Source organism: Protomyctophum bolini, assembly GCF_963924005.1.
Source record: "Protomyctophum bolini genome assembly, chromosome: 6".
Lineage (NCBI taxonomy): Eukaryota > Metazoa > Chordata > Actinopteri > Myctophiformes > Myctophidae > Protomyctophum > Protomyctophum bolini.
Window position 1 is genome coordinate 23,021,375 of NC_137867.1, and position 22,384 is coordinate 23,043,758.

Consider the following 22,384-nt stretch of genomic DNA (forward strand, 5'->3'; position numbering starts at 1 on the left):
AACAGAACCAGTGTTCCAATGGACCCAAAGCAGTTATTATTTAGTCACAAACTCTTGCAAATAAAGTAAAGTTTAAAGAATGAAAATACAACTCCATGCCTCCTGCTTGTATACCATTTTGCGGTTTTGCAAGAAGACATTTCTCTTCAAATTGCTGCCCTGCAATCACATGAGCCAGTGTCAGAATGCAACTCAATGGATTTGAATTTCATCATTTTGTCCCTGGATGTTTTCTAAGATATTCTACTAAGACAATATCAGTGAGACAAATTGTGGCCCATGGTCCCCCATTTTATCCTCTCACATGAACTTATGTGCAGCTCGTTATTAATTTTCCAATTTAATTGAAAAACCCTTTGCATAGACATAAATGTACAGTTGAATAAATTGCTAAATGTCATGACAGTTCATTGAAATTTCATATTTAGAAAAAAAAAGATCGGCGGAATTTCCCGGTGCTCTGCTTGGTTAATTCTAAAGGCTAACAAGCTGACCACGGGTCAACTCAGTCAGTTAATAAGCTACATAGCTTCCAGCACAATTCAATAATATTCAATAATTGAAAATAAGGCCACTCTCTATCAATTATACATTCAACGGAAATGGATATAACCATAAATATTGATGAACACAAAGCTGCACCGTCTAAGAAATGAATTGGAAATGGAATGACTGTTAGTTTGCCCTTCAAACCTATTCACCTCTCACCTTTGAACGCTGACCCCTGGGGGGTGGCTAGGAAGTGCCGACCGTGGTGAAGGGGTTGTGGGGGACACTGCTGCCTCCGGTGGTGACCTTGGGGTCTGGTGTGTGACCATGGGGGACAGAGGAGGAACAGCGAGATACCAGAGGGTTGTTTAGAGTAACGTTGAAGGTGCCCTTCAGCACGGTATCCATGACGCCTGGACTCAGCTGGAGAAAGACAAACAGGCAGGGTAAAAAATGACTAATTTGATGTCATGTATATGTGAAGTGCACGCATGCGCAGTGCGCACACACACACACACACACACACACACACACACACACACACACACACACACACACACACACACACACACACACAATACTTACTGGGAGAATATCTATAAATATGAAAGCACATGCATGCATATTGCGCACACACTCTAAAAGGCACTTACAGTACATTTGTGCATAATGTGAACACATGTATTAACATAAACCCACACATGCATTCAACACAATTCCTTCATAGTCCGGCAGACGACAGGCTTCTTTTGTTTAAAGTGGGAAATTTGGTATAATAGTCTTTTTTTATTGGCCTAAAATATTGTCTATATACATACATTCATGAATCAACTTGCTGACCGGCTGTCAGTATTGAGCAATGTTTTTATAGGGGTTTATATGTAACCCTACCACTAACATCCTATGTAAGGCAAAGATGTCAAAAATGTCAAACTTTCCTTTAAGTTGTATGTGACATGTCAAACTAGGGGGTTTTCATGATTCTGAATCCATTCCAAGCATTAGTTTTGCACATAAAACACTCCTTGGGCTATAAACGGCCATAGCCACTTGCCCAAGAAATGTGCCCAAAATGTGATGACCTCATCACATTTGTGATGACGGATAGGCCTATGGCCGTCTTTAGCCCAAGGAGTGTTTTTTGTGCCAAAATACGTAGCCTACATTTATTCAGTTGTATAATGTTTGATCCGATCTAGGGGAACGGCTACTCGCACGCTCTTTCGCGGCTGCAGCTCCCAGGCTCTGGAAGAGCTTGCCCCTTTATATTTGATCTGCCCCATCTATTATGTTTTTAAGTCTCACCTTAAGACTCATCTTTTCTCCCTGGCTTTCAATCCCTTTTGAGTCCATTTTAGGTTTTGCTTTATCTTAGCTCTTTTTTTTGTGCTTATTTTAACCTTTCATGCTTATATTTTTGTCATAATTTCTGATTGTGTTACTCGTTTACATTCTGTATTCTCTTGCCTGTCTCTGTTTTGCCACTGATCTGTACAGCACTTTGGTCAACCTTGGTTGTTTTAAAACGTGCTTAATAAATAAGTGAAATATCTATATAATGAAACTATACATAATATTTAATTATATATCCTGGCATGTTATTAATTAATCCCGGCGGGTTAAGGATTAATGGTAGGGGTCACATATAAACCCAGATATAAAAAAATGCTCAATGCCAACAGCCGGTCAGCAAGTGGATAAATTAATGTATGAATATAGACAATATTTTAGGCCAATAAAAAAGACTATATACAACATTTCCCACACATCGGCTTTCGCAGGTTGTGCACCAGAATTACTACAAATTCAATCAGTCCTATAAATATTTAGGCTACGTGAATGTTTTTGAGTCTGTGCAATCGTGTTGTAATTGTTAAGGAGCCCCTTTGTTTTGGGAGTCTATTATTTTTGCAAAAGTTGTGATTGACGTATTTGCAGTGCTCGTGTGAGGGGGATACAAATGGGAAAGAAAACACAAGATGCAACATAGCGATTTAAGGGTGTCGTTAAATGTTAATTGGATAAATAATCCAATTAAAATATTTGTAATGGAGAAGCTAACTCATACAGTGAGATTGCAGGAGGATTCGTGTTGACAATTTGAAATTTCGGGGGAGGGGATTTCATCAACTAAAAATGATGAGAAGACATGAAACTACTTGGATTGTATTTGTTAGGTCAGCTGGAAATGACAGAGAGAGAGAGAGAGAGAGAGAGAGAGAGAGAGAGAGAGAGAGAGATGGGAAATAACAGCAAGTATAACCTGGGTGCTTATCAAAGAGCAGCACACGTACAGCATAAGAGATGGCAAATGCATGTACAAATTCCTTTCATATGTCTTTCTATTTTTCTTTCATTTCAATATACATGCACACACACACACACACACACACACACACACACACACACACACACACACACACACACACACACACACACACACACACACACACACACACACACACACACACACACACACACACACACACACACACACACACACACACACACACACACACACGTGCGTGCGTGCATGCATGGCACTATACGCACACTATCTCACACACTTAATAAACAGGACAGCGGCTATACCAGAAACACACTCTGCTCTGTATTCAAGAGAAAGAAGGCACAGGTTAAGTGCAGTTGAGTCTACACGCACGCACGCACACGCACACGCACACACGCACCCTCTCTCTTTCTCTCTCACTCTCTGCATGTCCTAGGTCTTGAGAGGGGCAGCAAAATGCCAACAGCACAAAAATGAGGAAATCCTGCATGAGCTTCAAAGTCTGACCGCAAAATCACCTCCCTCACACAAACAGCATTCACATACTAGCTACACACTCAATAGTTCATGTACCGGCAGCAGGATATAAAAATACACTTGCTCTCCAAAACACACACACACACACACACACACACACACACACACACACACACACACACACACACACACACACACACACACACACACACACACACACACACACACACACACACCCACACACCCACACACACACACACACACACACACACACACACACACACATTTAAGAAAGTGAAAATATCAAATCTACAAGCTCATAATGCAACATGTTTATGAACTTGTAGCTACCTTTCCATGACACTGTCACACGGTAAAAAATAGGGCATTCATTTATACATTTTAAAAAAGGTAAAAAATCTGGAGATAGAAGGATTCTGACCAACAGCCATGAAATGTCATCAACCCATCTCTCCGTGCCCCCCCACCCCCCTAACCCCTCCATCGGTATGCAGAAGACGGCAGATCTAGGATTTAGACACATGCTGGCTAGGCGGCTCAGATCTCAGTATTGATCCTGCTGGGAAAGAGGTTGCGGGTTCATCTCCAGGTCGTCCTTGGGGTTGCCCAAGGGGCAGGGTAGATGGGGAGTCCCCAAGGAAATAATGATGCCATCGGCACGGCGATGATGAAGGAGATTATGGGATGTTTCATAAGGTCAACGGGTTAAGACTGAGGAATCAGAGCAAGCAGGGGGTCACCAGGTGTGCAACTGTGCATGTAATGCATGTGTGTGTAGGCCTACACTATATGCATGTGTGTGTGCATGGGCACACACAAAGCATGCAAACAATTCACGGCAATACACCTTCACATTACATACACAGGACAGCGATCTACATTCAATATGTGAGTGATCACAACTCATGCATGAGCACATGCCCATGTACAAAGGAAAATGGTAAAGGCTGATTCAGGGGCTATGCCCTGCACAGGAAGCATTGTCTGAGCTGCCCAGCGCCTTTTCGGTCATGCATTTCTAATGGTAACGGTGTGCTGGAAGGCTCCTCTTCCTAGTGCTGCAGACTGCAGAGCATCTCGTTTCAGCCGTCAGCATTTTTTGGCGGAATGCTGTGGGCACCTCAAGCTGAAAATAGTCTTATTTTTGGACAATCACTGAGCAGAGGCCTCTCACTGGAGTTCCGTCGCACAGAAAAGGCGTCCACGCGTCATCTTTTGGCCCATAAAAACAAATGTTTAGAAAACTCCGGCCACATGTGTAGATTTTTAAAAACTGTGTTTATGTGTCCCTGTGTGGAATCTTTAGCTGGCTACGCCACTTTAGCTACGAGAGATTTTTGTAAACGGGGGCGTGTAGACGCAGATAAAAAGCTCAGTTTATAAAAAATGTCTGACCCTGCGGGAGCCAAGCCAGGGCACAGCCAGGAGGAAGACTATGATGCAGCCATTCAGGAGTCCCGAGTTGATGTTGGCTAGTCCGCACTGTCACATCACGCAGTGGGGGAATGTCCCACTGTCGCATCACGCAGTGGGGGAATGTCCCACTGTCGCATCACGCAGTGGGGGAATGTCCCACTGTCGCATCACGCAGTGGGGGAATGTCCCACTGTCGCATCACGCAGTGGGGGAATGTCCCACTGTCGCATCACGCAGTGGGGGAATGTCCCACTGTCGCATCACGCAGTGGGGGAATGTCCCACTGTCGCATCACGCAGTGGGGGAATGTCCCACTGTCGCATCACGCAGTGGGGGAATGTCCCACTGTCGCATCACGCAGTGGGGGAATGTCCCACTGTCACATCACGCAGTGGGGGAATGTCCCACTGTCGCATCACGCAGTGGGGGAATGTCCCACTGTCACATCACGCAGTGGGGGAATGTCCCACTGTCACATCACGCAGTGGGGGAATGTCCCACTGTCGCATCACGCAGTGGGGGAATGTCCCACTGTCGCATCACGCAGTGGGGGAATGTCACTGTCGCATCACGCAGTGGGGGAATGTCCCACTGTCGCATCACGCAGTGGGGGAATGTCACTGTCGCATCACGCAGTGGGGGAATGTCACTGTCGCATCACGCAGTGGGGGAATGTCACTGTCACATCACGCAGTGGGGGAATGTCCCACTGTCGCATCACGCAGTGGGGGAATGTCCCACTGTCACATCACGCAGTGGGGGAATGTCCCACTGTCGCATCACGCAGTGGGGGAATGTCCCACTGTCACATCACGCAGTGGGGGAATGTCCCACTGTCACATCACGCAGTGGGGGAATGTCCCAGTGCCCTGCATTGTTGAGGTGATGCATGGGGACAGGGACAGTATTTTTTATCTGCCAGCTTGAGATGTCTCTGTCATCAAGAATTTTTTTGTAAATGGTGTTGGTTTATCAGTAAATGTCACTGTAACTTTAAAGCCATCTAAACCTGGCTCGTCATTCTGCATCCAAACCTGCTATATGTTTATCTGTATTGAATGTCCTGTATATAAACAATAACATATGTAGTGAGCTCATGTGGGAGTCATTAAATGTCATAGGACAAAGCGGTCTGTGGCATCATTTTTGTTGTCACCTTTGAGTGACCCCCCTCCCCACATGTAACTGTTGGTCACCCATGCCCCCCTACCCCCTCCGAACATACTCTGGTTCCCCTCATGAACACCTACATCTCCATTCAAGTGTTGCATTGGGTGTGCTACAGCATCTCTTTGAGGACCGTTTCTCTGTTTCGTTTTATGTTCTCATTTCTCTGCCTCTGTGTTAAATTAAGCTCAACTAGTGAGAGCAGGCTCTTGCATAAGATGGCTAATTTAGCTTCATTTGAGGCCTATCCAGAAGCAGGTAGCCGCTTTGTCATTCTCATAATGTAAATGGTAAATGAACCTCACTATGGCCTAATGCCATAGAAGAAGTAGGCACGCACGCACGCACGCACGCACGCACACACGCGTGCACATAATGATATTACACATGTTGCTCACTTCGGCCCATAGAACATCAGACACATTTCTTTTGCCTGTTGAATTTAACAATCTCTTCCCTTATTGCCTCAATCTCAGTGTCTTCTCCAATAACTCCCTTTCGCTTTTTAGCTGTTTCCATGACAGGAAAAGTGGGCGGGACGTTTAAAAAAAAGTAGTTAATAATAGTCACTCTGAGGTCTGGAACCACCCCCCTCCACACGCATGCACGCACGCACGCACACGCACACACACACACACAATACTTTAGAAAGTGGTGTTTCATAGATTTGGAGGAGCAGAGATCATTACCACAATGAGATCTTTGCAGTGCTTCACTGTCAAAGAGCTGTTCTGTTTTAGTATTTATTTTTGTCAATTTAAACTCTTCCATGACACCTCACACATCACAAACCAAGATTATGCCAGTCTTGTGCAAGAAATGTATGTATAGAAAGGCAGGGGAGGTACATCAAGAATAGCACATTTTTCACTAACAAGGTTATGTATATAGTCTGTGTCAATGTACAGTAGCATATAGAGGCCCCTCTATAAGTATAATATACAATACACTGTATTTATATTCAACCCCCGACTCGTCTCGGGTTGGGACACTTTACCTACATGTAGACAAGGTTGTAAATCACGGTTTGGATTTTGTGGGTTAGCTATACAGTAGCTTCAGCTAAGTCACCAGAGATTGGAAGGAATATATCTCCCTATCATTTCTCACATACATTTTCCAGCGGCTGCAAAGCTCTAAATCCATATCCCACAGGTATAAATTTAACTGAGAGAGAGAGAGAGAGAGAGAGAGAGAGAGAGAGAGAGAGAGAGAGAGAGAGAGATACTTTACTTGCAAGGGAAATTAAGTTCAAACCTTGGAGTAAGGTCAACTTATACAGTACTGTATGAAAAAGTATACTGCATTTACCAACGTGTTATTTATTATTATTTATAGAAAAAAAAATGTCTATGAAAAGAACCTTATATAGACAACAAAGTGCACTCTTCTGCTTGCTTATTTAATGCCAGGCGCACGCACGCACGCATGCACGCATGCACGTGCACGTGCACACGCCTCTGTCAAAGGCATGTATGTTAAGTTGATGGTCTGTACCTGATAAGCTCCAGGTCCAGGGGTGTTGTTCTTGGGGGTTTTGAATCTGTCTTCCCTGAATGAGATCAGAGCCATCTGAGAAGAGGACTTCACGCTCGGGCTGTACTGGCCTGGGCCTAACAAACACATGCACATAGACACACATTGAAACATACTGTACGTGCGTGCGTGCGTGCATGCATGCATGCGTGCGTGCGTGCGTGCGTGCGTGCGTGCGTGCGTGCGTGCGTGCGTGCGTGCGTGCGTGCGTGCGTGCATTGATTCTTTCCTATATGATCAGGCAAGCAGGGACACATTGACATGCTTAAGCATAAACACAAACAGAATCGCCCATCCATACAGATTACACACACACTTCAAAAGGGTGAATGGTTAAATATATTTTCCATTAACAGGACATCACAAATGTGATCGCAGGTGAAGGAACACAATGGGAAAAATAATGACAATATTCCTTTACCTATGAATGCAAATTAGATAATGGCCAAAATGACTTTGTGTGTGTAAGCAAGTGTGAGTGCAAGATTGCACATGCAGATGCACACCTCTGTGTGGGGCGGCCGGGTGGGGGTCGGTATGTGCACATGAGTACCTGCCTGTTCTTGTGTATAGCATGCATTGTGCATTGTGTGTGTGTGCGTGCGTGTGCGTGTACGTGCGTGTGTGCATGTGTGCTCGCATGCCTGCGTGTGCACTGTGCATGCGTGTGCCTGCGTGGGTGCATGTGTTCGCACTTGCCTGCCAGTACAAGAGTGTGTGTCGGTCGGACGGAAAGAAACACTTTTGCAAACAGTCCAAATCTATTTATATGCAAATTGTTTTTGGTTAAATGGGTTGGGGAGCCTTGCGGGTTGAGTCCCTCGGTGAAACAGGGCTGCTCATAAATTATCCAAATAACTCATGAATCTATCAATTTTGAAACAACATTTTTCAATGGGAGTGTAATTGAGGTAAATATGGGGTTAGGGACCCACAGAGATGACACTAATTGGAGTGGATCATGTTGAATGGTTCAGTATTGTTGAGACATTCAGGGACAGACGTTATTAGGATTAAGAAACGTATGTGGACTCACTTTTTTGGTTTTGTTTGGATTTTTGTTGGTTTTGTTTTGCACATTTCGGACAGATATCTTGTATCTCCACATTCCATATTTCTTAATATTCTTTCCCTCATGCATGCTTTATTTTACACGTCACTATATGACAGCGGCTAAAATATCTTAAAAGTCTAGTTTAGCTATAATTTTTTATGTTTCACAAATATTTGCCTTTAATAAAATGCCGTCTGTCTGTGGGTATTAAAAAGTCTGTCTGTGGGTATTATAAATAAATATTATCCCTGATGATTGCTCGACATTTAACCATTACCTACCGTAAATACAGCTTTGTTAACATTCTTCATGGGAATTACCATATTTTTTATAACTAGACCTGTGCCCGTCGGCCACCAGCCTACTTGGGAACGTTTCAAGTTGGGAACATAGTATGCATTGCAATACCTGTTATCACCCGTTTTAACCGCCTGTCTGTGTCCCTTTTGTGCCCATACTGTATATGGAGATCTCTGCATCTGTCTCATGTGTCTGGAGAGTGAAACTGACTGTGAAAAGTGGACTGGTTAAGTAATCAAATGGCAGGTGTGGTGTTGCCATGGGAATCAATTTGCTGAGACAGAGGCTGGGAATTCTACTTAGGCTCATTAGGTCCACTGGCAGAGCCTGACCACTACCAGAGCTTTTTGTGGCGGTTCTGGACAACCATGTATGACGCACGACACTCCTTGTGGTGGTGTGGAATGCCTGTGTCAAATTCAAAGTCGGTGGGGTTCTCGAGTTACATAGATTTCAGACGTACACACGTACGTACACATGTACAGAGACGTGGTGCATTTATTGTAAGATGCAAAGTTCCACTTCCCAAAATGATGGTATTAGTGTCTCTCTCTCTGTCTCGGCTGTCATACCTGGTACATTGGGGTCATGTTGTAGGAAGGAAACCTCACGTGGGGCAGCAGAAAGGAAGCAGCTACGTCGTTTCTTGGCTCCCTCACTCCGGGGTTCTGAGAAGGATGCTCGGCCGTAAGCTTTCTCAAATGCCTCACTCACATTGTAGCTGCTTGGAGCAGGGGTAGCCTGCAAGACAAGACAAGACAAGACAAGAGAAGAGAAGAGAAGAGAAGAGAAGAGAAGAGAAGAGTGTGATAAGCTTAGCTTACTTGTTTATGAATGGACACATTCTTTCCCCATTTTGTGTTCTTGGCATGGGACAATGTTTGTGTGTTAGTGGGAGGCTTAACGTTAGTTTAGAGTGCTGACAGTCACCACGACTGCACACACATTGCACCTATTACTGTTTTGTTTCACCTCGTGAGGCATGTTCTCAATCTCATACACACAATATTTCCACATACTTTAATCACTAACACACACACACACACACACACACACCAGCGGTGCAGGCGCTTATCCAACATACCAAAAATCTGACAGTCATTACTAGTCCGACAACACTGTCACTCCCAACATGCGTTGCCGGTTAAAAATCACCCGTGGCTCCCGACATGCGTTGCCGGGTACAAATCACCCGTGCTGCGGGTTACAAATCACCTGTGGCGTCCGCATACAGTTAGGGTTAGATTAGTGTTTGGGTAGGGTGTTGGACTAATGACTGTCGGACTCTTGGTATGTCAGAACACATGCCTGCACCCGTGGAGCTCAACCATGCTGGTACCTATACCCATGTGAGTGAACGGGTGAAGGTAACGTATTGTAACATATTGTAAAGGCAAGTGCTTTAAAGGTGCCATTAATGCAGAATATTTACTGTAATAAATTACCCTTTCCCCTGGCTATCACCAGCCACGTAGACCTGCTGTGTCGGGGGTCGAGTATGATATAGCCCCCACCCGAGTATGATGCGAGAGCAAAATGGCCAACATATTAATATAGTAACTTGGGAAAAAGTCAAATACTTTGAAGATTTGGTTCCAAGTGGAACCAAATGGCTCCATTTGATATTTTGGTTCCATTTATACAATCTCAGAGGTCGGGGGTAGAGAATGACAATCACATCCCCCCAGTGGGGAACATTTGGCACCATTGCCAGAAATGACTCCACGAGAATTGGAGTTACTGGGGGATTTGTCTTGTCCCCGACTCTTTGAATAATTGATGGCCAAGGCTGAATATAGCTGCGAGATCCATTTATCCTGCAGATAGTAGAGCTGTCATTTACCGCCAACTGTCATTTCCCTGCTGCTGTCCTCACCTCTCCTCTCAGGCACCTGAACAACTTTAATCATTGCTAACCCGGCTTTTCATTATAGACACGATGGGAGGGGGGGGGGGGGGGGGAGTGCACACGGACACGAATGTGTGCACCCCTAAATGCACTCTCAAACATATTTGCGCACGGGCACTGCACACACACAAGCACATACATGCAGAATATGCAGAATATTCACAGCAAGCGAGCAATTATGAATTATTAAAGGAACGATGGTGAGGAAGTTTGAAGCATGATGTCAGCCCGTATTGGTTTCTGAGGTTAGTCTGATGTGATACAGATTCTACACATGTACATACATGCAGAGACATACTAACTGTTACTGTACATGAAAATACAGAGCATAGCGGTTGCGGCCATGTTGTGGTTCGACGGATAGAATTAATTTCTCCCATACACATTTCTCAAAATATTTATGGTAATTATTTTAAGCCCGGAACCACCCCCAGGCTCCTGGTGAATGATCTCATGACCATAACACATTTGATTCTGTCTCAAACAATATTTACAGATTTTACTGTGATATAAACGATATTGAGAATGAGTTGTTTTCTATTGCCCATTGAGCTACGTCAAAATCTATTTAACAAGTGTAAAAACATCGATCTGACACACACACACACACACACACACACACACACACACACACACACACACACACACACACACACACACACACACACACACACACACACACACACACACACACACACACACACACACACACACACACACACACACACACACACACACACACCTGTCATGGAGCCCTATATGGCCGATAATTATAGCTGAATATGGAGCTAACAGCTCTCAGTAGCAGCCATCACCTAATGACAGCACTCAGGTTGGCTTTAATTATACAGCACAGTCTCATCCGCATCTTCACACAGATGTCTCACCCTACCCAAGTACACACACACACACACACACACACACACACACACACACACACACACACACACACACACACACACACACACACACACACACACACACACACACACACACACACACACACACACACACACACACACACACACACACACACACACACACACACACACACACACACACACACACACACACACACACACACAACCAGCCCATAGAGGTAGTGGTTCCGCACCCTGCTGAACAGGTACCCCAACCAGCCCATAGAGGTAGTGGTTCCGCACCCTGCTGAACAGGTGCCCCAACCAGCCCATATAGGTAGTTCAGCACCCTGCTGAACAGGTGCCCCAACCAGCCCATAGAGGTAGTAGTGCAGCGACAGAGATAACCCTCCCCGACTGGCTTCCCATATCCCACCCACAAACATGGCCAATTGTGTTTCTTGGATCGCCCGGCCAAGCCAAATGCTCTGTGAAGGATGCAAACCCCTAGTCACTGCGGTGGTGGGCAGGATCTTTACCCTGCACCACCTGGATGTGCTATATGGGATTTCTGTTTCCTCCTCACACAGGTCTCGGGTTTGCATTCCCCATCAAAAACACAATGGAGTGAAAATGTACAATAATTTCCACAAGAAAGTAGTCCCCGACTGGCTTCACAAACAAGGCAAACAAGGATTAGATTTTAGAAGTTCGACTGACGAACCATTGTGCAGCTCTGTCCGTCATCCTTTGCCGACACTGGCATAGAAATTCACACAAAATGTATACACCGGTCTATGATGCCGTTTGAAGATTTAAAACTAAAAAAAAATTCTGACACAGAAACTGACATCAAAACCACTCCTCCATATACATTTTGTTGTTAACTAAAATTACATTTTGTTGTGGATTTCACCTTGATCTACAAAGTGCACATCAATGGTCATGTGATATGCATTTTCAGGTGTTACGCTTGTGTCGACAGAGATCATTTACGTTTCATAATGCCATTTTAAAATGAAAAATCACACCCGTGTGAACTGATTGGTGTAACTCTTGTGTGGGGGTCCCCGGAAATTCTAGACTCCCAGGAACGCGCCAAGGGGGCCGGGCCAGTTCCGGTAAGCATCCCCCCCCCCCCCCCCCCCCCCCCGAAACTGTCGAGAAATAACTTAGTTACCGGGTGGAGGTCCCCAGGGGTCCCTCTACTGTACTGTACTGTACTGTCCTGTCACTGTACTGTCACACCCCAAATCATGGAATGGCTGCTTAAAGCTTAGCTTCCCATCATGCAGCTGTGCACAGTGTGAAGCTCAACAGCGCCACTTTGTCACCTGTTGGTACCCTAAACATACAAAAGGACATACAAAGGGACACACATTGCTGTTCCTCCTTGGAGTGGCTGCACCACTCAAAAAGTATTAGTGTGGAGATGGCTGGATTGTGTGTGTGTGTGTGTGTGTGTCTCTGTGTGTGTGTGTGTGTGTGTGTGTGTGTGTGTGTGTGTGTGTGTGTGTGTGTGTGTGTGTGTGTGTGTGCATGCGGCCGGCCTGCATGCATGTGATAGCAGTGTGCTTCCTTATCTTCAGCCATAATGCTTAGATGCTCCCACGAACCATCTCTCCTGTTTGAGCATCTGGCGTGCGCCCTGTGCTCTCCCAGAGAGCAGCTCTGAATTACCTAATGGTTTACACTGAATGCTCTGCATTGCCGAGTACTCTGATGCCCTTGGAATGAATTTGTGAACGCGCATCTATACTCTCTTCAGTTTTCCACAACGGGGGTCAAGTGTATAACAGACTGACAAATGCACTGTAGAAGTGCCAACGGACTTGGTCAGCACTGTTAAATGGTCTGCTGCATTTCTACAGAGCCTTTATACAAGACACTGTAATGTGCATTCTATTCATCCAATCACACGGACGGCAGCTGATTTATCCTTCGGTGTATGGCGGTGTTCCGTGGCAAACACAGCTAATCGCATTTGCAAGCAACACCATAATAGATGCATACTTCATGCATCTCTCTGCAAGTCATGAAGTATAAACTGCTGCATAGTATAAACTCAGACTGATGTCCCCTTTCTGCCCTCTGCCTGTGTCCCCTTTATGACCATATATGGTGATCTCAGTCTCTGTCTGTCTGTGTACCTTTTATGCCAATGGAGGTCTAAGTCAGCCATACCCAAAAATGGAGTCCAGGCCAGTATATGTATGTTGTCAGTACTATGATGTCATATTGATGACATCATGGTACTCCACTCAGCACATCACTCTCTTGAGCTCTCACCGATATGCAGATATACCGGTATGCAGTTTGAAGTCCATCGGTTGGGTGGCTCTTGAGATACTTGGTGCATGGACACCCCTGCATACATACACAGAAATTGTTGTGCAGATGTAAGACTAGAGAGCCCTCAGTGAGGGAGGGAGGGCCCCCAACGTCACACTGCAGAGGGGGCTTTGTCAGAGTACCTCTTGTAACAGTCTGACTATATAACTATTATGCCCATATGTGGGGATATCTGTATCTGTCATCGTATGGGCATATTGGTTGGATCTGCAGTATCCCAATTACTTGATGTTGTGGCTTAGTGTGGTTAGTGTGCATGGGTGAAATAGGCTCTCTCTTATGCATCGCTCCCTCTCTATTCACCTTTCCTCTTTCAATCCCTCTCCTCCTCTCCCTATCCCTCATCCATTGAGATGAGGGAGATTCAGAGATCTGTATGTTTCTATATTGATCGCCCTGTATCAGAGAAGAGAGAGAAGAGAGGGTAAAAAAATATCACACTTGTTTGAAGTGAGGGGTGCTATCATAATACATCATCACATTCCGGCCAATCACTTTTGGCGTCCTCACTTTTGTCCTCACTTTTTGAGGGGCGCTATAGCCCCTCCTACATCTAGCTTTTGGTGTGTGTGCACAAACTTTGTCCTACACAAACATTAGATTCCCATTGACAATGAATGGACAATTTTACGTCATAGTGTCTGAGCAAATAGTGTCTATTTTAAGTTATGATGATGTATAGATGATAAGAGTGCTGCTATGATGGACTCTATATTTGGGTTCGCCAACCCTAGAACCCCATATTTGGGCATGGTTGACTCATCGTGACGTCATTCTGATGACAGTATATAAGTGAATGAAGTATATAAAAATATTTTTCAGTGTGACATTCTCATTCATCAGACATCTTCAGACTAGTATCCACTTTGAGACTCTCCAAGACTCTTCCCTTAAAGACCTCCTACTTCCACCATTTAGTGAGCTTTCAACCATAGGTTTTTCCACACAACCTGTCAACACGATACAGGAGTCTGACTCATTACATACCCTGTTGACACAGTCAACTCCAAGGAACCTTGGATCAACAGAGAGAAGAGAGAAGAGAAGAGAGAAAATGGGTGAGGAGACTCATACGGAGGACCAATCTTCCTGTCCAAGCAGAACTCCGTCCCCATCACGGAGAATGTATAGCAGCAACCTTGCCGACGAATCAACCGCCGTTCCTGGAACGAGTGAGTCTCAATCTTCTCCGTCTCCATCACGGAAAATGCATAGCAGCAACATTGCCGACGAATCAACCGCCGTTCCTGGAACGAGTGAGTTTCAATCTTCTCCGTCCCCATCACGGAAAATGTATATCAGCAACATTGCAGACGAATCAACTGCCGCTCCTGGAACGAGTGCGTCTCAATCTTCTCCGTCTCCATCACGGAAAATGCATAGCAGCAACATTGCCGACGAATCAACCGCCGTTCCTGGAACGAGTGAGTCTCAATCTTCTCCGTCTCCATCACGGAAAATGTATATCAGCAACATTGCCGACGAATCAACTGCCGTTTCTGGAACGAGTGCGTCTCAATCTTCTCAGTCTGTGGTCTTCTCCTGTCCTGAGTGTCCATACGCTTACTCATCTCAGGTCTTCCTCTATGAACATTTGAAGAGGAGCCACAACAAAGTCTACTGCCAAATGAAGAGTAATGGACAGATAACCTCAGTAGCACCTGGTCACCAAATCACCAGCCAGAAACAAGGAGACGCAGAACCAAGATCATCTCACAATCATCAAAACGTTACCAAGACTTTACCTGAAACAGGAGAGGCACAGACACATCAGCTGACGTACACAGAAAATAAAACCCACGAATGTAAACAGTGTGGTGATAGTTTCAACCATTCACGTCAGTTAAAGAAACACCAGCATCTCCACACTGGAGAAAAAACATTCCTCTGTGAACAGTGTGAAAGGAGTTTTTATCGGCTATACAAGTTGAAGCAACACCAGCACCGCATCCACACCGGAGAGACACCCTTCCACTGCAAACAGTGTGACAAGAGCTTCAGTTGGACAGGTGACCTGACCAGACACCAGCGTATCCACGGTCAAGATTCAAAACCTTTCCGCTGTGAAACGTGTGACAGGAGTTTCATTTTGTTATGCTACCTGAAGCTACACCAGCGTATCCACACTGGTGAAAAGCCCTACCGCTGTAAAAAGTGTGATAAGGCTTTCAGTCAGCTAGGCAACCTCAAGAGACACCAGCGTCTGGCTCTCCATTCAAAGGATGAGGGTGCCTAAGGCTAAGTCCGGTCTCGAGTCCACATTTTCATTTACTCTGTCTCGTCTCGGTCTCGCCCACAATTTGACTCGAGCTTGACTCAGTCTCGGACCAATAAGGGAGTCACTACAATGCAATGAAATCAATGTCATTGTATTATACCAATATTATGAGGAGCCCGTTCACATTAATATTATAAGAGAGCTTAACTCATAAACCACCAAAGTGGAAAAAGCGGCATTCCAAAATAAAAGATGCAAGACTGGCTCAGATGCAATTTCTCATATTATATTGAGAACGTTGATGAGTTTCGGCAACAGCCTTCTTCAGAGAAGAGCAAAAATTATGAGAGTGCTGTCTGGTGCTTATAGACAGCTATCTTGCTAATGTTAAGTAACGGAGTGCAGCTGTCTGCCTGCTCTCGCAGTGTTTTATGTAAAACAAACGGTCTCGACTCTGTCTTGCCTCCCGCCGATCTCGACTCGATCCCCTTCCATGCTCAGCCTCGACTCAGACTCGGCCCCCTCAGACATGTTTTGACTTGGACTCGCTTTATAGGTGGACTGGACTCCAACACTACGTCCACGTAAAGCATCAATATGGTGTGAAACACACTCCTGGACAGGCCAGATGAAACACACTCCTGGACAGGCCAGATGAAACACACTCCTGGACAGGCCAGATGAAACACACTCCTGGACAGGCCAGATGAAACACACTCCTGGACAGGCCAGATGAAACACACTCCTGGACAGGCCAGATGAAACACACTCCTGGACAGGCCAGATGAAACACACTCCTGGACAGGCCAGATGAAACACACTCCTGGACAGGCCAGATGAAACACACTCCTGGACAGGCCAGATGAAACACACTCCTGGACAGGCCAGATGAAAGACAGAATGGGCCAAGAGGCTCAACTATGGACACCTATAGAGGTTGCCTTATTATCTCCGCCAGGCCAGAACAACCGCGGTATTTCGCTCCCATGAGTCTTGAGCACTACTATAGACGGATCAGTGTGAAACCTTTGCACACACTCCCAGTAGGTCAACCCATGTTTATAGAATCGGTTCATGGTTGCACTATAACAAGCCACTTCACATCTTGCCCTATAGACGACCCCTTATCAGACGACGCCAGACTAATAACAACCTGTAAGAGCAGGCCGGCACCACATGAACCCCACCACTCATAAGATGCAATGGAAAAGTGGTCACTGCACTGGCATGTAAAATGCACAACATCAAACTTCCAGATGCCCCTTGTCTCCCAGTATATGGAGGAAGAAGGCGAAGAGGAAGTTGAATGAATTGAATGGTTTCACTCCCCAAAACAACGGGTTTGGGAATCTGTTACATGAAACAGTCACCTGCGCGTCCAGTCTGAATGTTTGTAAACAAATAATTGGTCTATAACTCACTATATAAAAATATAATGTAAACAAAATCCCTGGATCCCTTGGAAAATTATGCACATTTCCATAATTATGTAGGCCTAGGCTATTATACAGTCAAACACAATTTCACTTACACCTATAGTGGGTGCCACAAATTCTACAGATTTTTTGCAGAAACGTGTTTTTTTTTCATCTTCACCAAATTAGGCACAGACTTCCGTATGAGTCATGCAACAATAACCATCAAACAGAGGGTTTTCAATACCAAATTTATGGATAGGGCCAATTTTTCACAATGTCACGAACACAACATGGAATTGCATGCTGCTGTGTGGCCTGACTGGCCTCTATGAATAAGACAACCATTAAAAGTCCATAGACCTCGCCGCCACATGATGTCATGTCTGAAAGGCTGCACTCATGTGAAGTGAGGGACGCCTTTCAGGCCACCTGCCACATGATGTCACAGGTTGTACAAAACATGCAAATGAACAGTATCATTTGTTTATGATTACAATTGAGACAATGAATCTGCGTTGGATATGTTATATACAATGCCATGTGTATCTTTCCCCAATTCAATATGTTTGTGCTATGTATAAGAAGCAGCCATAAAGTGTTGCCCATGTGACACATGTTGTGATTGTTATCTGTATAACGGTATAATTGTGACACATGTTGTGATTGTTATCTGTATAACGGTATAATTGTGACACATGTTGTGATTGTTATCTGTATAACGGTATAATGTTGTGATTGTTATCTGTATAACGGTATAATGTTGTGATTGTTATCTGTATAACGGTATAATGTTGTGATTGTTATCTGTATAACGGTATAATGTTGTGATTGTTATCTGTATAACGGTATAATGTTGTGATTGTTATCTGTATAACGGTATAATTGTGACACATGTTGTGATTGTTATCTGTATAACGGTATAATGTTGTGATTGTTATCTGTATAACGGTATAATGTTGTGATTGTTATCTGTATAACGGTATAATGTTGTGATTGTTATCTGTATAACGGTATAATGTTGTGATTGTTATCTGTATAACGGTATAATGTTGTGATTGTTATCTGTATAACGGTATAATGTTGTGATTGTTATCTGTATAACGGTATAATTGTGACACATGTTGTGATTGTTATCTGTATAACGGTATAATGTTGTGATTGTTATCTGTATAACGGTATAATGTTGTGATTGTTATCTGTATAACGGTATAATGTTGTGATTGTTATCTGTATAACGGTATAATGTTGTGATTGTTATCTGTATAACGGTATAATGTTGTGATTGTTATCTGTATAACGGTATAATGTTGTGATTGTTATCTGTATAACGGTATAATGTTGTGATTGTTATCTGTATAACGGTATAATGTTGTGATTGTTATCTGTATAACGGTATAATTGTGACACATGTTGTGATTGTTATCTGTATAACGGTATAATGTTGTGATTGTTATCTGTATAACGGTATAATGTTGTGATTGTTATCTGTATAACGGTATAATGTTGTGATTGTTATCTGTATAACGGTATAATGTTGTGATTGTTATCTGTATAACGGTATAATGTTGTGATTGTTATCTGTATAACGGTATAATTGTGACACATGTTGTGATTGTTATCTGTATAACGGTATAATGTTGTGATTGTTATCTGTATAACGGTATAATGTTGTGATTGTTATCTGTATAACGGTATAATGTTGTGATTGTTATCTGTATAACGGTATAATTGTGACACATGTTGTGATTGTTATCTGTATAACGGTATAATTGTGACACATGTTGTGATTGTTATCTGTATAACGGTATAATTGTGACACATGTTGTGATTGTTATCTGTATAACGGTATAATTGTGACACATGTTGTGATTGTTATCTGTATAACGGTATAATTGTGACACATGTTGTGATTGTTATCTGTATAACGGTATAATTGGAACCTTTTTGAAAGGCCAAAAGCAGCAAGGGAGGAAAGTATAGAAACATCAACATGCAAAGGAGAAAGAACAACTTATAGTGCTCATTAATGTAAAGGAGAAAGAACATACACAAAACAACTTATAGTGCTCATTAATGTGCAACCAATCATAGTTTAGTGCTCATTAACATGATCAGAATAAAAAGGCTGTTGGAGGAAAATAAGAGTTTAATGTGCTGGGAAAACAAAGAAAGTTACTGACTCTTATCTTGTCATAGCCACATGATGATGTTCTCACTAATGACCTGCTAAGTATGCATATGATCTGACAGTTCCCATGCTATGAACAAATGAATGCTGCATTTCCATGTACCGTTTTGACTAATGAACATGCATAAGACATGTGTGTGTGTGTGTGTGTGTGTGTGTGTGTGTGTGTGTGTGTGTGTGTGTGTGTGTTCAAGAGAAATGAGCAGAACACGCATGCACGCTCGCGTGTGTTCTGCTCATTTCTCTTGAATGTTCTCTCATCCACTACCACAGAATGCTATGTTCCAACTTATCTTCACTTTACACGCACACACAAAGCTGGGCATAGAAAAACAAAACAGCAGTTTGGAAGCAGGCTGTACCACTGTGAAGATCTGAGTAACACTAGATGGCATTTTAAGCTGCCTAGACTAAATTGGAACAAAGAATTATTTGAAATGTGTTTACACCTGACAAGTGGTCTTCAAGGTCTTGTCTGCACAGGCTACTTGATATGCCACCCCTGCCATCACCATGGTAGCTGGTGTATTAACAAAGAAAGAAATAATTAGATCATATATATGTTTTATATGCAGCATCTCAGTGTGCAAGTAAAATGCAACAGTCTTAAGTAGAATTCATTTTCTATTCTATTTCCTTCATCCCTATCCATTCCATGTACTGAAACAGATGACTAGCCTTTATTTTATATGAATCTGAGAGTTGGTTTTGTGTCACCGTCAAGCCTGGTGTCTTGTGAGTCGTGAAGAGCTTACTGATGGAGAGTCTGTTTTTAGACTGGAAGGTATGGCGAGAGTGTAATGAGGTTTTAGAGAGATTGTTAAAGTGGATGGAATGATAGCGACAAACCAGATGGCGTTTCATTCACACATTATAGGTAACGGTTAGTCCAAAACTTTTGCTGACAAGGAACCCTTTCTGCTACTCAGATATTTATTTGTTTTTGATTATCTGTTTTTTTTCTTATTTTTTAAGGTATTTTACTCACCATTTTATTTTCTTTAATATTCTAATATTTCTTTTTTCATCCCTTCTCATTCTCTCACTCCGTCAATGTGTGCTCATGTGTGACAGTGAGTTTGTCGCCAGATCTTTTCTGCCTGTGTAACTCAAACCTGTGTCTCATCTGTCTTCCTGTGTATGCAGCGCTAAGTGAGCCGTCTGTGGAGTTTGGCATTGCCGGGCTTTCTGTATAAACACTGACACCCACAGCTGGGGCTCTGCTAAACCACCAGTGTTATTGTGGGAGTTGTGAGGGGGGGGTGTTGGCTGTGCAAACGTCCAAGCTCCAGCACACCTTGCTGGGCATGTCTCTCCCTGGCATCCCCTGGCTGTCTGCCTGGCTGGTTGGATGTCTGGCTTCTGAGATCCTCACCTGCTACCTAACAGCTGTCCACATCTAAACACACACACACAACGCACAGCTGCTGCAATCAGACGATATGAGCAGCATATGTACGGTATATGCGCGTGCATACACCCATGTGTATATACACACACACACGCACGTCGCTCGCTCGCATGCACGCACGCACACACACACAGCTGTTGTCCAGCACAGACACAGCTGCAAGCCACATGGGGACATTAGGGAATGGAGAAAAAGAGGGGGGTGAACCAAGATGGAAGAGATATACAGCAGATATACAAGGTACAACCAGACCAGAGAGGAAGGAAGAGAATGACATTAAAATTGACAGGAGAAAGGAAGACTCAACCTTGATACCCGAGTCACCCGACACACACAACCTCAAAGTGAATGACCTGGCTTTGGTCATTTCCGACATCTCACTTTCCCTAACCCAATCTGAAACCGGAGCAGAACTTTTTAATCCGTTTAAAAACTGATCCAGATTCCAGCCAGTGTCACAGGTCTGCCTCTATCTGCTGACTGTTCCGTTATTCTGAGACAAATACATACAAATGGGATGCAGCCTCTCGCAGACAGACTCAACTTTTTCAAAAGTGGGTCGATACAAATTGAATTTGACGGATAGGTCGTGCGGCGGAAGATGCATGAATGTGACACCAGATGGAAAAAAGGTGTACCTGAAAGGCTTCATTTATCTAAACTATAATGTGATATTACTTCATGTATCAAAAGCAAAGCGCATTCCTGCCTATATTTCTTCATTTGAAGACACTTGGAAGAGTCTTAAAAAACTCCATATTCATCAAGATGACAGCAGAATTTATATGGGAAGGCTGTGACAGAGACAGTTATGGAGACATTTATAGACAGAAGAGATGGAAAACTATAGCGCCAGTGGAAGACAGCAAAAGAGGTTTACAGCAGTTCTGTGTAGGAAGGAGTGACAGGTAACAGTACAATGCTTTGCTTCTCACTCGATGGTATAGCTCCCATCTGTTGCCATCTTGTAGCTGCCATTCTGAGATCTTTCTAATTAAAAGTTATGTACAACAACCCACTCAGCAGTTCAGTGTTTAGTTATATAAGCAAAAATAGTTTTACTCTCACCCTCGCATATTGGAAATGTCTTGTTTTCATCTTCTCACCAGATAAAAGTGTTTGCTTCAGTTTTTTAGCTGGGCAACATTAGCTCAGCTTGTGAACATGGCACTTAATTAGCACTTAGCAGACACTGTTATCCAGAGCAACTTACTGTACAAAGAACAAGATCAGAGTAAAATAGTCAGCAATTCATTTAATAATTTCCGCACGTAGAAT

At 43.7% G+C, this 22,384-nt stretch overlaps 1 protein-coding gene across 1 annotated transcript in view; it reads right to left on the bottom strand.

Moving 5' to 3' along the window:
- Nucleotides 1-735: 735 nt before the first annotated feature.
- The window catches only part of stpg2 (sperm-tail PG-rich repeat containing 2), a gene marked incomplete at both ends in the record, with an annotated part of 52,775 nt that continues 31,126 nt past the window's right edge, over nt 736-22,384 (bottom strand). The window contains 3 exons of the mRNA XM_080765737.1: nt 736-912; nt 7,358-7,473; nt 9,323-9,491. Coding sequence (XP_080621863.1) covers nt 736-912; nt 7,358-7,473; nt 9,323-9,491 — 462 coding nt within the window. The remainder of the gene's footprint in view (nt 913-7,357; nt 7,474-9,322; nt 9,492-22,384) is intronic.